General features: G+C 54.3%; 1 protein-coding gene across 3 annotated transcripts; it reads right to left on the bottom strand.

The window, feature by feature from the left end:
• Positions 1 to 614: 614 nt before the first annotated feature.
• On the bottom strand, positions 615 to 13,575 carry RGP1 (RGP1 homolog, RAB6A GEF complex partner 1; the record flags this gene model as incomplete). Of its 3 annotated transcripts, XM_081941627.1 has the most annotated exons (8): positions 1,731 to 2,089; positions 2,203 to 2,380; positions 2,462 to 2,589; positions 2,869 to 3,018; positions 3,098 to 3,247; positions 3,417 to 3,500; positions 6,119 to 6,255; positions 13,389 to 13,569. In XM_081941627.1, 8 exons carry the CDS (start codon positions 13,541 to 13,543, stop codon positions 1,866 to 1,868), a joined length of 1,206 nt encoding a protein of 401 aa, XP_081797753.1. In that variant the 3' UTR covers positions 1,731 to 1,865. The 3 variants fall into 3 exon arrangements, with proteins under 3 accessions (XP_081797752.1, XP_081797754.1, XP_081797753.1); XM_081941626.1 differs by lacking the exon at positions 2,203 to 2,380 and having other exon boundaries at positions 615 to 2,089; positions 13,389 to 13,575; XM_081941628.1 differs by lacking the exon at positions 2,203 to 2,380 and having other exon boundaries at positions 615 to 2,089; positions 2,462 to 2,613; positions 13,389 to 13,543.
• Between the last annotated feature and the right edge of the window lie 42 nt (positions 13,576 to 13,617).

Below are 13,617 nucleotides of genomic sequence, written 5' to 3'. Positions count from 1 at the left end.
TTGGGCTCCCCTCCCCATTGTTCTGAGGGAGCGACTCCCCCTCCCCTCCCTTCATCCAGTCCTTCTTGGCCTCCCCTCTCTACAGCCCTCTCACTCGGGACCGGCTCCCCAGTAGAGGAAGGGAAGCTGCACCCCCTCCCTTCACACTGGCTTCCACCTTTCCCTTTTTCCTTCCTCTGCCCAAGCCCCCCCCCCAAGCCCCCCCCCCACACCTCCCATCAGCCCCTGCAGGGGGGAGGCAGAAGAGCGGAAGTGGTCCTGCTTCCTTGCTCCAAGCCCAGCGTGGGGAGGAGGAGCATCTTGTCCAGGAAGGTGGTGGCGCTGCTGCTGCCGCCCACTCGTGTCCCTGCCTCTCCTTTCCTCTCCCGGGGAGGTTGAGAGACGGAAGGAAGGAAAGGAAGAGGGGCCGCCTATGGGGAGCCTCTTGCAGGGAGGGCATCTCATCCCTTCTTCCTGCCCCAAAAGCAAGCAGGGAAAAGTCAGAGTTTGTGGGCGTCTGTGGAAATCAAAGCAAGCCAAGAAATGCCACCATCCTCATTCCCCAAACAGGCACTGGGCACCTTCGGCCGCCTCCACAGAGCCTGGTGGCGAGAGGCCAGCAAGACACGACTCCACAGGGGTCCCTTCCGTTTATTGAGTGATTGTTCAATTAAATACACAAGCAAAAGTCACACTTGTACTCAGGTTTCTTTCCTAAAAAGGTAACATGAAGACGTAACGGCGCCTGTGGAGTAATTGAAAAGCCAAACTCTTTACTGATCCAGAGGAGATCTGGGCAGGAGGTGTGAAGGGCAGCAGGAGCTGTCCTGGGAGAAGCACTCGGGGCTCACCACAAGGCAGAGGGGGCCCCCCAAACCTGTCCCCCAGGGCCCTCCTGCCAGGGCTACTCAATGAAGCACAGCCCACACGGCCATCCGGGGGGTGGGGAGGGGCCTTGCCTCCCCCCCAGTGGGCCTTTGTTTTCAGATGGGTGGGGGTGGGGGGGATGGAGAGGCATTATTAGTAACCTCTGAGGCTGAGTTGCTGCAGGAGCCTGGAAGCAGCCGAGTGGGGAAGGGTCCGGGAGGGGCAGTGGCCTGACTGAACTGCTTTCCTTTGAGACCCCCACAATGAACCAAGCAGACCCCCCACCCCACCCCATCCCCAAATGCCAAAGAAGCCTCCAGAGTAGCAGGAACTGGGACTCATCTACCAGCTGAAGCCCCCAAGGGAGGAATGGAGCCCACCACAGCCCCACGGGGCTCCGGGGCCTGCCCTAGTGAATGGGCCCTTTCTATCCCGTCCCCTGCACTCTTCCCCTCCCCCACGTCTACCCTGCAGCTCTCCTTCCCTGCACTACTGGGCATCGCGGGGGGTCGCCCTCCAGCACTGCTCCTCAGTCCCAGTTCCCAGGTGGGTGGCAGGAGAGGAGGGCGGCCAGGGACTGCCCAGGGCTCCTGCTCCGGGAGTGGGGCTTTGGGGTGGAAGGGCAGGGCTCCTCCTCCAGGCACGCCTGCAAAGAGGGCGGGCCTCCTGCCTACTCCCCTGCATCCTTGGGCAGTGGGGGCATCGCCATGGGTACACAGAGGGGCCAGGAGTTGGTGACAGGCACAAAACAGGCCTCTGGGTAGGGCGAAAGAGCCAAAAAGCCACCCCCCCCTTTCAGCCTTGGCGCTGTTTCATAAGGCACGGAGGGAGGGAGGGAGGGAGGGGGCTTCACTGGGTCTCCTTGGGGAGGGGAAACGCTCCAGCCAGGACGGGCCGGGTCTTGCCATCCATGGCCTGCCCACAGGCTGGCACTCTGGAGGTGAGAGTCCTCGGGCTCCAGGCAGTGTCCTGAGGAGTCTTCCAGGGCCCCCAGCTCCTCTCCCGCCAGCCTCTCCTGCTCAGATGGAGAGAGCGCTGCAGCTGGGCAGCTGGGAGACGGAGGTGGCCAGCAGGGGGCTGGTGGGCAGCACCTTGATGGGCAAGTCCCAGCTGAAAGTGTCCACATCCATCTGCTCCACTCCTGTCCAGCTGGCGGCTTCCGACGGGTCCTTGGGAGCCAGGGGCAACTCGGCCACGTCCCGCAGAGTGACAAACTCAAAGTGGAGCCTCCACTGGAGGGACACTGTGGAAGAGAGGGAGGGAGGGGCTCAGGGCAAGGGGAGCCAGGCAGGTCTGACAGAGGGGAAGGGGGGCTCTGGGAGGGCTGCCTCGGGAGCTCTGACCCCACAGGCTCACCAACGTTGGTGCTGAATCCCGGGGCTGAGCTGAGCGGGATGGGCAGGCTGAAGCTGGTGCGGGCCGTGTGCAGGCAGGACTCCTGGTGCCGGGCGTGGGTGCTGTAGGAGGCAGCCTGGCCCCTGTGGCGTTGGAAGGCCTCCTGGACCCGCTCCTCAGTCTGCAGGCTCACCAGGTACTGGTGGGGACAGCAGCCTGTCAGCAACGGTGCCCCCCTCCCACCCTGGCAGCCCCCCGGGAGGCTTCTGGGCCCCCTCACCTGCAGGCAGGGCGCGTCCCCCTCGGAGAAGCTGAAGGTGCCCACCACATCCTCCCCAATCTTGTAGACGGTCTTGAAGATGCAGAAGGTGGCCACTCGGCCCTGGGCACTGCTGATGTTGAACAAGTCTGAGGACGGACGGACGGAGGGAGCTGCCCTGAGATTGTGACCCAGCACGGCCCCCAAATGACCCGGCAGGAGCTTATAGGGAGGGGGGAGCTGCCTGGGCTGCCTCCCGAGGCTGAGGGAGGCCCCCAGCGTGGACGGTTGGAGGAGGGGTGGAGGCCTCCTTCCAAAGGAGCCCCTGAGAGGGGGGCCCAGGTGGAGGGGTCCACGACTGCCGAGGCCACGGTGGGTTTTGGAGGGGGGCTGTAAGGGAGGATCTTCCAGATGGAGGGGAGACTCACGCAAACTCCGCCGCGAAGTCACGACCGTCAGGAGCTCCGTGGCCAGGTCCGCCAGGCGGGAGGACTTCTTCAGGCCGCCCTCTTCCTCCTCCAGGAAGGGGTTGGAGGGGGCCACGGCCTCGTCCTGGGGGAAGGGGTAGTCTCTCAGCCCTGGGGAGAGAAGGAAACCAAGTCAGAGGCCGGGAAGCTGGAGTCCCAGGCAGGCAGGGGCTGGGGCCGGGGGGCTTACCCTGCAGCACCATCACTCGGAAGGGGACACGAAGCAGCTTGATGGCCGAGTTCACCCGCTGGCAGCCGATGGTCAGCTTGTAAACGTACTTCACTGTCTGGCCACGGAAGGAGGGCGGCCCGTCCACCGGCAGCATCTCGCAGTAGGAGTCTGGGGGCAGAGGGAGGGGCTGCTGACCCAGGCCAGCTGAGAGGGGGGCAGGCGGGGAGAGCACGACGGGTCCCGTTCCGCTCTCAGCCCCTCCTGCAGCTCCTGGGTGACACCGCCCACCCCCTCACCCCTCTGCGCAACCCACGGGGGAAGGGAGGGCAGCGCTCACAACTCTTGGACTCGCCAGGATCCAGCCTCAAGTCACAGAAGAGGATCTTTGGGGGTGTTGACAGGATGCACTGACCCCGCTCCCCTGCAAGGCAACACATGTCACTAGCCCTCAGCAAGGCCTTCCCCTTCCTTTTTTTTAAAAAAATGTAACTCTTAAGAAATTTCATTTTAATAGTGAAATCTAATGCAAACTGGACTCAAAGGAAAAAAAATACAAGGAAAAAAATAAGAATAGGAAAAAAAATGAAATGGCTTCCAATCTTCGTCACAAGCATAAAGCAATTTAGTCACCCCCCCCTTGAAGGCCACTAACATCGACCTCTGACCCCCCCCCCCTTACAAACGACATCCTCCTCCTCTTCCTCGGGTCTGGGGGCCACCAAGAAGCCCACGAAGGATTATCAGAAGTAACAGCCTACAAGTAACCTTAACATATGAGCCCAAATCGGACTGTGATCTCTGTCGTTGAACAAAGCAGTCATTAAGCAAGATGCCACGTGGCCACTTTGCTCAACAACCGCAATCTTGGCTCTTCCCATTGTGGTTGTGCAAGACTTGTGGTCTGTTAAGAGGGTGGGATCCCAGGTAAGGACTGGGGGAGGGGGGTGGCAACAGGCTGTGTGCACAACCCTGGGGGGGGGGGAATGGAGGGGGGCTGCAATGCAAAGCCGTAGCTGCCCCTGCAAGACTCACCCCCCACCCCCGCCTAGCACACATGTGCGACCTGTAGCTGCCCCCACCCACCTGCCTTCCTCTGCCCTTTGGGCTGCCCTGTGGATGGGCACTCGGTGGCAAAGCTGCGAGGGGGGGGGCGTGTGTCGAAGCAGAAGCCAGGCGTCTTCAGCACCCAGCTGCCCCAGGCTTTGCCTCCAGCCCCACAGTCCTGTCCCCGAGAAATGCCCCCTCAAGACCCACAGCCAGCAACCGGCCTCCACTGTCCTGCGCTCCAAAGCCTCTAGGGTCCGCGTCTCTCCCCCTGCGGGGCTTCTCCCGCTCTCAGGCACCCCCGGCCTGTGCGAGGGAGCGCCTGGCTCCATGAGGCTTTCCTCCTGAGGCCTCCTCAGTCCGTCCTCTATGTGGGATCCGGTTCTTCCAATCCTTGGGAAGCCCCATCGCGTGGCCCGGAGGGAGCAGGGGGATCGGGGCATCCCACGGAGCGTGAGAAGGGGCTCCTCCTTCTCCAGCTCCTGCCTCAGGTGCCCCCCCGAAAGGCAGCCTGAGAGCAGCGGGGGGGAGGGGGGAAGAGACACAACAGGAAGGCGGCAGGTCCTGTGGGGCGCAGGGCAACTGGGGCTCAGGGTAAAGGGGGGGAGGGTCTGGGGCCACACACACACACACCGCCTCTTACAGGTAGGCCCAAAAGGCAGAGATTGGGGGCAGCCAGGAGAAGGGAGGGAGGGGGGTGGGGGGGTTGCCAAGCACCCAAATTCAGCCCCTGTGGCCACAGGGCCACGTCTCTTTTTTCAGCACTGTTGTAATTATGACCAGTCCCTGGAACTAATGGTCATAAGTGGAGGACTACCTCTATTCTTTTGTAACCTTGATCAAATTATATTTATATTTCTCTCTTTTACTTTTAACTGTTTTAACCTTTCATTCATTCAAATACTGCCACAATATCACACTTCTCTTCCTTTAAAATGATGACATTATTTTGTTTTGTCTTGTAACAATCAATTTCCCACAAGTAAAAACTGTTCTTTAAAATTACTTGAAGAATTTAACTGTAGAAGTTTCAATGTTCCAAGTTTTTCTAGATCAGTGGTTCTCAACCCTCCCAATGCCCCAGACCCTTTAATACACTTCCTCGTGTTGTGGTGACCCCCAGCCATAAAATTGCTCTCTCTCTGTTCCTAAGACCATTGAAAACATGTGTTTTCCGATGGTTTCAGGCGACCCCTGTGAAAGGGATCCCGACCCACAGGTTGAGAACCACTGTTCTAGATCCTTAGTCCGTGTATAACCTTTATTAAGGTTATTACTAACCTAAAAATCTTTATTTTGCTCTTTATTTCACATTCTTTACATTCTTAACCTTATGAGCATTTTTCTTTATTTTTTTTTTATTGAAAAAGTTTTATTCAAACATATTTTCCCCCTTTAAGCCCCCCACCATACAGTATAAATCCCATACAGATACTATACCCCTCCCCTCCCCCCAGCCCCCCCTAAAGTATTTTTCTTTATTGATTGAAGGAAAACTGAAGGTGCAAAAGCCTTTAAATAGCTTATGAGGAGCTTAATGAACAATTTCCAAAAGTAATTAGCAGGTGAAGTTGGGCAAACTCCGTGTCCTTTCAAAGCCTCCAAGGAGGCCGTGAGCAAGAGGGCTGCTCCCTTTGTCTCTTGGCACTCAAAAGCCCCAGAGAGCCACCCCTCCTGCAGCCTCCTAGTGAGGAGCTGTCACCCGGAGCCCCTGCACAGGCGGTGATCCCCCTCCCCCTCTCTTTTGTCAGGGAGGCTCCAAGGAAACAGGGGTCCACTCACTGCTTCCGGGCCTCACGTCCCACACTTGTGGGCTGCGCTACCAGAGTGGCCTTCAGAGTGGCGCCAGACCTGTCTTGGAATACCGGCAAGGGCATCGTTCCCTCTCCCAGCCCCAGGGGTCCCCCTCTGACCCTCTTGACGTCAGGCAATGGGCACCAGCCCCGGCAGGGACCCCCGCTCCCCAGGAGGCTCCATCCCCGAGATGCAACTCACCTCTGTTGGGCACAAAGACAGTCTCGTTTTCTGCCTGGGCATCATAGCTAGTATCCTGTGAAGGTGGCAGAGCAACCCGGCTCTCACTGGTGTGTAACTGGCAGTGGATCTGAGCACTGGCCCAGGCCAGAATCTCACTGGAAAAGAGGAAGAGGAGAGGAATGCAAGCGAATGCCAGGGCCAGGCCACTCGGAGGGTCACCCGCTGGAGTCCAGTGAAAAGAACCCCCCCCCCCCCCGAGGGCAAGGAGCCCTTTCTGAAAGGAAATGCCACCTTCTACATCTCCTCCTCCTTCTCCTCCTCCTCTGGGACTACAGTGCCCATACTCTGCTCTACCCTTGCAGCAACCCCCCTTTGGATTTCTGAGACAGCTTTGGAGGCTCCCAGGGTGCCAGGAGGGAAGTGGGCATTGGGGGGGGGGGGCATTCAATTCACAAAGCCCTCTATAATCAGCAGGTACCTTTTGCGCTGACGATACCCCCAAACCTTGTGGATTTATTCTCTGCTATAACTCTGATGCTGCAGTGGCCCCATCTAGCCAGGAGGGTCTGGGGCCTGTGGCTCCGCTGGTGAGCTCCTCCCGGGCTCCCTTGGGAGCCTGCCTTCCCTGCAGCTTGAACCCTGGGTCAGTCAGGACCCCCGAAAAGAGGCCCTGGCTGCCGTCTGAGCTCAGGATGCCAGTCAAACTGCTCAGGAAAGCAGAAGAAGCCCTCGGAAAGGGGAGGGGGGGGGGGCTTTTGGCCCGGCTTCTGCTTGCTTCATCAGCAGGCAACACATTTATTTCAAAGGTTTTGCTTCCTGAAAAACGTTTGGTTTTGCAGCCGGTTGTCATTCCTATTCCTTGTCCGATCGTCCGAGGACTGTCTCTCAGCCGCTCAAGAGAGAGGGCAGCGGGCGGGCCATGGAGGCAGCAACAGCAAATGTACCGTGTCAAAGGCGGAACCCCATTTCGTGCAAAGGCAAGTGCAGGGGCGCTTCCCTCCCACATGAAGGCTCCGGCCATCACCAGCACCGTGGCAGGACGACAGCTCTTTCATCCCTCTGCCATAACGGAGCGACAGAGATAGAGGGACGAAAGAACCGCAGGTTACCGATACCTGTTCTAGTTTAACCCCCTTCCTGAGGCAGAAGTCCTTATACCATCCAGGAGAAATGATTGTCCAATCTTTTCTTTAGAAAACTCCAGTAACAAGGAGGTAAAATACCTCCCTCATGGAAAGCGGCTTTTATCTCATTGATACCTAAAGATAAAGAGGGCCCTAAGAAACCAGAGGATTACAGGCCGATATCTCTTCTGAACACAGATTATAAAATATTTGCTAAGGTACTAGCCAACAGATTGATGCCGGTTATTCAAGAGATTATTCATCATGATCAAGCAGGATTTATTGAAGGCAGACATATGAAGGAGAATGTAAGGCAACTCATAGATTTAATTGACTATCTTGATAAGAATAAGCAGATCTCTGCAGTGCTGGTTTTCTTGGATGCAGAGAAGGCCTTCGATCGAGTGAATTGGAACTTTCTAACCAAGACTTTGGAAAAGATGGATATGGGACCACGATTTTGGCAGGCGATTGGAGCAATTTATCAGCAACAAAATGCACACATTATTATTAATGGAAATTTGTCAACAACTTTCGAGATACAAAAAGGTACAAGACAAGGTTGCCCATTATCCCCATTGTTATTTATTTTAACTTTGGAAGTCTTGTTGAACGCAATTCGGGACTCAAAATCCTTAGATGGCATAGCTATCAGGCAAAAGGAATACAGAACTAGAGCATTCGCCGATGATCTGGTTGTTACCCTTTCACATCCTTTGAAATCAATAATCCAGATGAAAAATATCATAGTAGAATTTGGCATGGTGTCTGGGTTTAGACTAAATCAAAACAAAACGAAAATGATGGTTAAAAACATGACAGAGACTCAAAGAAAGAGACTTGTAAGTTTAGCAGGTTTTGAAATAGTTTCTAAAGTTAAATATTTAGGAATACAAATTTCAGAATCAAACACAAAACTTTTCTCAAATAACTATGAAGTGTTGTGGCAAAAGATACAGAAAGATCTTGAAGCGTGGAAAAAGTTACAATTGTCTTTGCTTGGAAGGATCTCAGCAATTAAAATGAACATTCTACCTCGATTTATCTTTCTATTCCAGATGATTCCGGTGCTCAAGTCAGATAAAACCTTGTTAAATTGGCAAACAACATTAAATAAATTTGTTTGGAAGGAGAAAAAACCGAGAGTAAAGATGAAGATTATGCAAGATACACGTGAAAGAGGCGGCCTTAGACTCCCAAACCTTCGATTGTATTATGAAGCTGCGGTATTAACGCATGTAGCAGATTGGTTCGGGAAAACAAAAATGGAATTGCTCAATATAGAAGGCCATGATCTTGTTCTGGGATGGCATGCATATCTTTTTTATGAAGACAGGGTGGATAAAGTGTTCAACAACCATGTTCTCCGTAGTGCCTTGATGAGAATATGGAAGAAGCACCGGCCCAATTGGGATTATAAAATACCGCTTTGGTTGGATCTTGCAGACACCATGGGGATTATGAATATTAAGTCACTCGGGGGGTGTTTATATAAAGATGTGCTTATTGCTGATGGGGGCGAATGGAAGTTAAAAACTTTGGAACAGCTGTTGGAAGAAGGAATTACTTTAAATTGGTTACATTACATACAGCTTCAGAAGAGATGGGAAGAAGATCGCAGGGTCGGCTTTATGGATAAAGAAGTGGAACTGATTAAGCAGATAAAAGAGACTGGTCCAAAACAAGTTAAAAGAATATATAATGTACTGTTAGAAAGAGACTCAGAAAGTGAATTGGTTAAGGATTGTATGATTAAATGGGCTCAGAATTTTGGTGAAGTGGTTATGTTGGAAACGTGGGAAAAAATATGGGTTCAGAATGTTAAATTTACACAGTCACAGAATTTAAGGGAGAATTTTTATAAAATGTTTTACAGATGGTATTTAGATCCTAAAAAATTATCATGCATGTACCCAAATGTTCAACCAAAATGTTGGAGATGCGGGTGTCTAGATGCTACCTTTTTTCATGTATGGTGGACTTGTAACAAGGTTAAAGCTTTTTGGATAAAAATATGGTGGGTTATGCAGAATGTATTTAAGAAAAGAATACAATTCACTCCACAAATGTTTTTATTGGGTATAGTTAAGGATTTTACCAAAGGGGAAACAAAATTGGCCTTGTATATGGTTACAGCAGCTAGGTTGTTGATTGCGCAACATTGGAAAAAAGATTTTTTGCCGACAATTGATCAATGGATTCAGAAGGTGGCGGGGTTCGCTGAAATGGCAAAAATTTCAGCTTTCTTAAAAGCTCAGAAACAGGAGGATTACACACAGGAATGGGCAAAATGGATTGATTATATACAGAATAAATACCAGACTAGGAGTTATTACCTAGCCTTTAGGTAAGAATGTTTAGACCGATAGATGATCTGAGTAAATAGTATATGGGATGTTTGGAATTGTTAGAGTGGTACAGCGGAAGTCAGGGGGGTGGGTTTGTGTGGGAGGTGGGGGAGGGTTAGGGTGGAGGGTGGGGCAATATATATGTATGAATAAATTAGAAGATGGGACTAATGAAACATTGTTAGGCTAGGAGAAATTTATATTAAGAGTTATAGATGTTAAATTAGCTTAGAAAATGATCAATGTGTTATTATTAATTTAAGAGTAATTTATATAGTTTTTGTTGGGAGGAGAGGGGTTATGAGTAATCTATTTTAAGATGGGGGGAGAGGAGGGGGTAAAGTGGTATAATATCTGAATGTGAATTTTTGCGGGGGGGTTGGGGGGGTATAGCATTTGTATGAGATTTATATTGTGTGGAGGGGGGGTGAAAAGGGGGAAAATTTGTTTGTACAAAACTCTTTTAATAAAAAAAAAAAAAAAAACTCCAGTAACCATAATTCCAGGAGGCAAGCTATTCCACTAATTAATCCTTCCCACTGAAATTCCTCCGGATTTCCAGATTCCATTTCCCTCGGAGGAGCTTCCGTCCATGGACCTCTTCCCTCTGGCACCCCTTCACGTATTGGGAGGCAGCTATCAGGTGTCTCTCCTAAGCCTTCCCTTCATTAAGCTACCCTTAGCTACCCAACGTTCCTTTAGCTGCTCATTGTAATTTAGCCTCTTATAAATTATGGAAACAAGTGAAAAATAATTGAAAGATTAAAACAAACCGACCTTAAAGTATGATTAAAAACTGTGCTAAAACCAAGCCAAGATTATCTTTGTTGCTCTTCTCTGTACTGTTTCCAGGGTCTCACCATCATTTCTGTATTATTACTGGGACCAGAACTGAATGGGGAATTCCCGGGGTGATCTCGCTTAGCGCAGTATAAAGGGATTCTGATGCTGCTGCCCCTGTGCTGATGCCGCCTAGAACTACACTGGTGTGTTTGGCAGCTGCAGGAAGCAATTGCCCACTAGATCCCTCTCACCACTGCAGGAAGCCAGTAGGCACCGCCTCCCTTGCCCCGGTGCACCTGGTTTCTCCTGCCTAACTGCAGGACATTCCTTTTCCCACCACTGAACTGCATCTTGTGGGATGGGGCCCTATGCGCAGGTCTGTCAGGATCCTCCGGAGGCCTCTCGAGTCTATCTTCTAAAGTGTTAGCAATCCCCCCCCTCCCAGGTTTACGTCAGGTCTGATCCTGCCTTTTTAGTTACCAACTATGCTCCCCCCCCTCCCAATTCCAAGCCTTGCCTGCAAATTTGAAGAGCCTCCCTTCTATTCTCTCATCTAGGCAATTTATTTATTTTTAGCTATCAAATTTATATGGCTTCCCATTTCACACAAGGGATCTTTGCACAGCGTGCAATAAAACCAACCAATATAAGATCCAATCAAAGCAATCAGATGATCCTAAGTAAAAATGGATTCTGAGAGGGTTAGCTGAGACATGCTCTGCTGGCAGAGGAAGGCCCTGGGACTGCACCCAGAGGCAAACTGGCAGGCGAGGAAGCTCACGGCACAGAGGAAGAGCACATGCCCGCCCAGGAACATCCCTGAGTGCCCATGCCAGTGCACCGTGTGCAGCAGGCAAAGCCTCTTTGGAGGCTCCTCCAGGGCAGTGCGGAGGTGACCAAGGCAGGAGGCAGAGGAAGCTGCGCAGAGGCCGTCTGCTCCAGGAGTCCTGGGACAGGACTATTTGGGATAGTATGACCCCATCCAACACTTTGTATAATTCATTTAAACTATTTATATGCTCCCCCATCTCAGTCTAGGGATCATAATTTAACAAGCAAGCGAACAATGCGCTCTGCGTGGGGCTCCCCGTGAAGCCTATTCGGAAGCTGCAGCTGGTGCAGAAGGCAGTGTGGGCCAGAGTCTGGGGGGGCCCTTGGGCTGCCCTGGTTGCCGGTTTGCTTCTGGATCAAATTCAGGGTGTTGGGCGTTACCTTTGAAGCCCAGGGAGGGTATCCGAGGAGGGGACCAGCCCAAACCTCTCACAGCAGTGGAAGAGGCCCGCTAGGGACCCCCTATGCTCAGGAACAGAAGCAGGCAGGTCGAGGAGGAGAGAGTGCCTTTCCTGCCCTGGCCCACCCTCGCCCCAGAGGTGAGATACCACTGGGAGGGAATCGGAACTTTACCCGCTGGCCCGGGGCCCCGAGGGGGTGGGGGGGCAGTAAAAAGTCCTCATTCCCACCCCGAACGCCTCTTGTAGGAATGGTTATAGCACAGTTTTTAATAACATTTTAATGCCAGTTCCTTTTAATCCTTTAGCCATATTTCACTTGCTTCTACCATTTATAAGCGACCTGCAGTAGGGGAGACGGGTGGCATAGGAACCTAATGAATAGAAATAAACAGGGAGATGAAACGGGATCCTGTCTGGCCTCTGCCTTCTTCTTTAACTCTCTGAATGCAGCCAAGAGGGCCCATCATTCCACCCACGAGGCAGCTACCGGCAGCCTCTCAAGGGCCAGGCTTTGGCGGCTTTCGGCCCTCAACTAACACCCCCGACCCCACCCCCGCAGAGGCTCTCTCCAGAGGGGTCCAGGCAGACTTGACCCCTGAGCCCCATCTAGCCAAGGGGAATTCAGCCGAGAGAGAAGAGGTCGCCCTGAGGCAAGAGACGCCCACCGCAAACCTGGCTCAAGCACAGCAGCAGCTGCAGCAGAGCCCCAAGGCGGCCTTAACGGAGGGGAATAGGAGGAGGATCAGAGACCGCTGGAGGGTTAGAAGAGCCTTGTGTGGAGTATCGGCCTCTGGTCACCCCAAGGGAGGGAAGGCGCAGAGACCCTGGGAGGAGCCCAGAGGGGGCAACCAGGAGGCTCAGGAGGGCTGCATCTGGGGGACTGAAGAGGAGGACGGGGGGGGAGGGAGGGGGTCTCCTAGTGTTTCAGGGGCTTCTCCAGAGGAGGGGCGGGGGGCTGCATCTGGGGGACTGAAGAGGAGGACGGGAGGGGGGCTGAATCTGGGGGACTGAAGAGGACGGGGGGGAGGGGAGGCGTCTCCCAGTGTTTCAGGGGCTTCTCCAGAGGAGGAGGGAGGGGGGGCTGAATCTGGGGGACTGAAGAGGAGGACGGGGGGGAGGGAGGGGGTCTCCCAGTGTTTCAGGGGCTTCTCCAGAGGGGCGGGGGGCTGCATCTGGGGGACTGAAGAGGAGGACGGGGGGAGGGAGGGGGTCTCCCAGTGTTTCAGGGGCTTCTCCAGAGGAGGGGAGGGGGGCTGAATCTGGGGGACTGAAGAGGACGGGGGGGAGGGGAGGCGTCTCCCAGTGTTTCAGGGGCTTCTCCAGAGGAGGAGGGAGGGGGGGCTGAATCTGGGGGACTGAAGAGGAGGACGGGGGGGAGGGAGGGGGTCTCCCAGTGTTTCAGGGGCTTCCCCAGAGGAGGACGGGAGGGGGGGTCTGACCTCTCCCCCAAAGGACCGGGGGGGAGCAGGAGAAGGAACGACGGGGGGAGGGGGAAGCCCACCCAGGGGAGGAGCCAGCTGGAGCGAAGGGGGGGGATTTTCTGGCACCCGGGACAATCGGCCAAAGGGGGGGGGCATCGGAAGGGGCGGCTTCTCCATCCCGGGAGGGTTTCCGGAAGAGGCCGGAAGCGCGTGGGGGCTGCTGCCTGGGGACAGGGGTGGACTAGAGGACCTCCGGGGCCCCTCGTTGGCCGGGGGGGCGGAGTCTAGGGAAGGGCGGGGAAAGGCCCGAGCCGGGAGCGGCCGGAGGGAGGGAGGGACGGGGGGAAGGAAGGGGCGCCCCCCCCACTCCCGGGGCCTACCTGGAGGCGGAGGTGGCGTCGGGCGGGAGCGGGTTGCGCAGCGTCACCAGGCACTCCAGCGCCTCCCCGGCCAGGAAAACGGCGCCCCGCAGAAGCGACGCCGAGACCTCGATCATGGCCGCGGAGGGCGGGGCCGGCCACGTGGACACACGCATGCGCACTCCCTCAGGGGCGGGGCGAAGAGTGGGAGGGGCCGCCGGACCTGCCCCCGCCCTCTCCGCTTTCCGGC

The sequence above is a fragment of the Natrix helvetica genome (assembly GCF_964273705.1).
Source record: "Natrix helvetica genome assembly, chromosome: 2".
Classification (NCBI taxonomy): Eukaryota; Metazoa; Chordata; class Lepidosauria; order Squamata; family Natricidae; genus Natrix; species Natrix helvetica.
The sequence above is the reverse complement of the archived record's forward strand: the minus strand, read 5'-3'. Positions and strand labels throughout refer to the sequence as shown.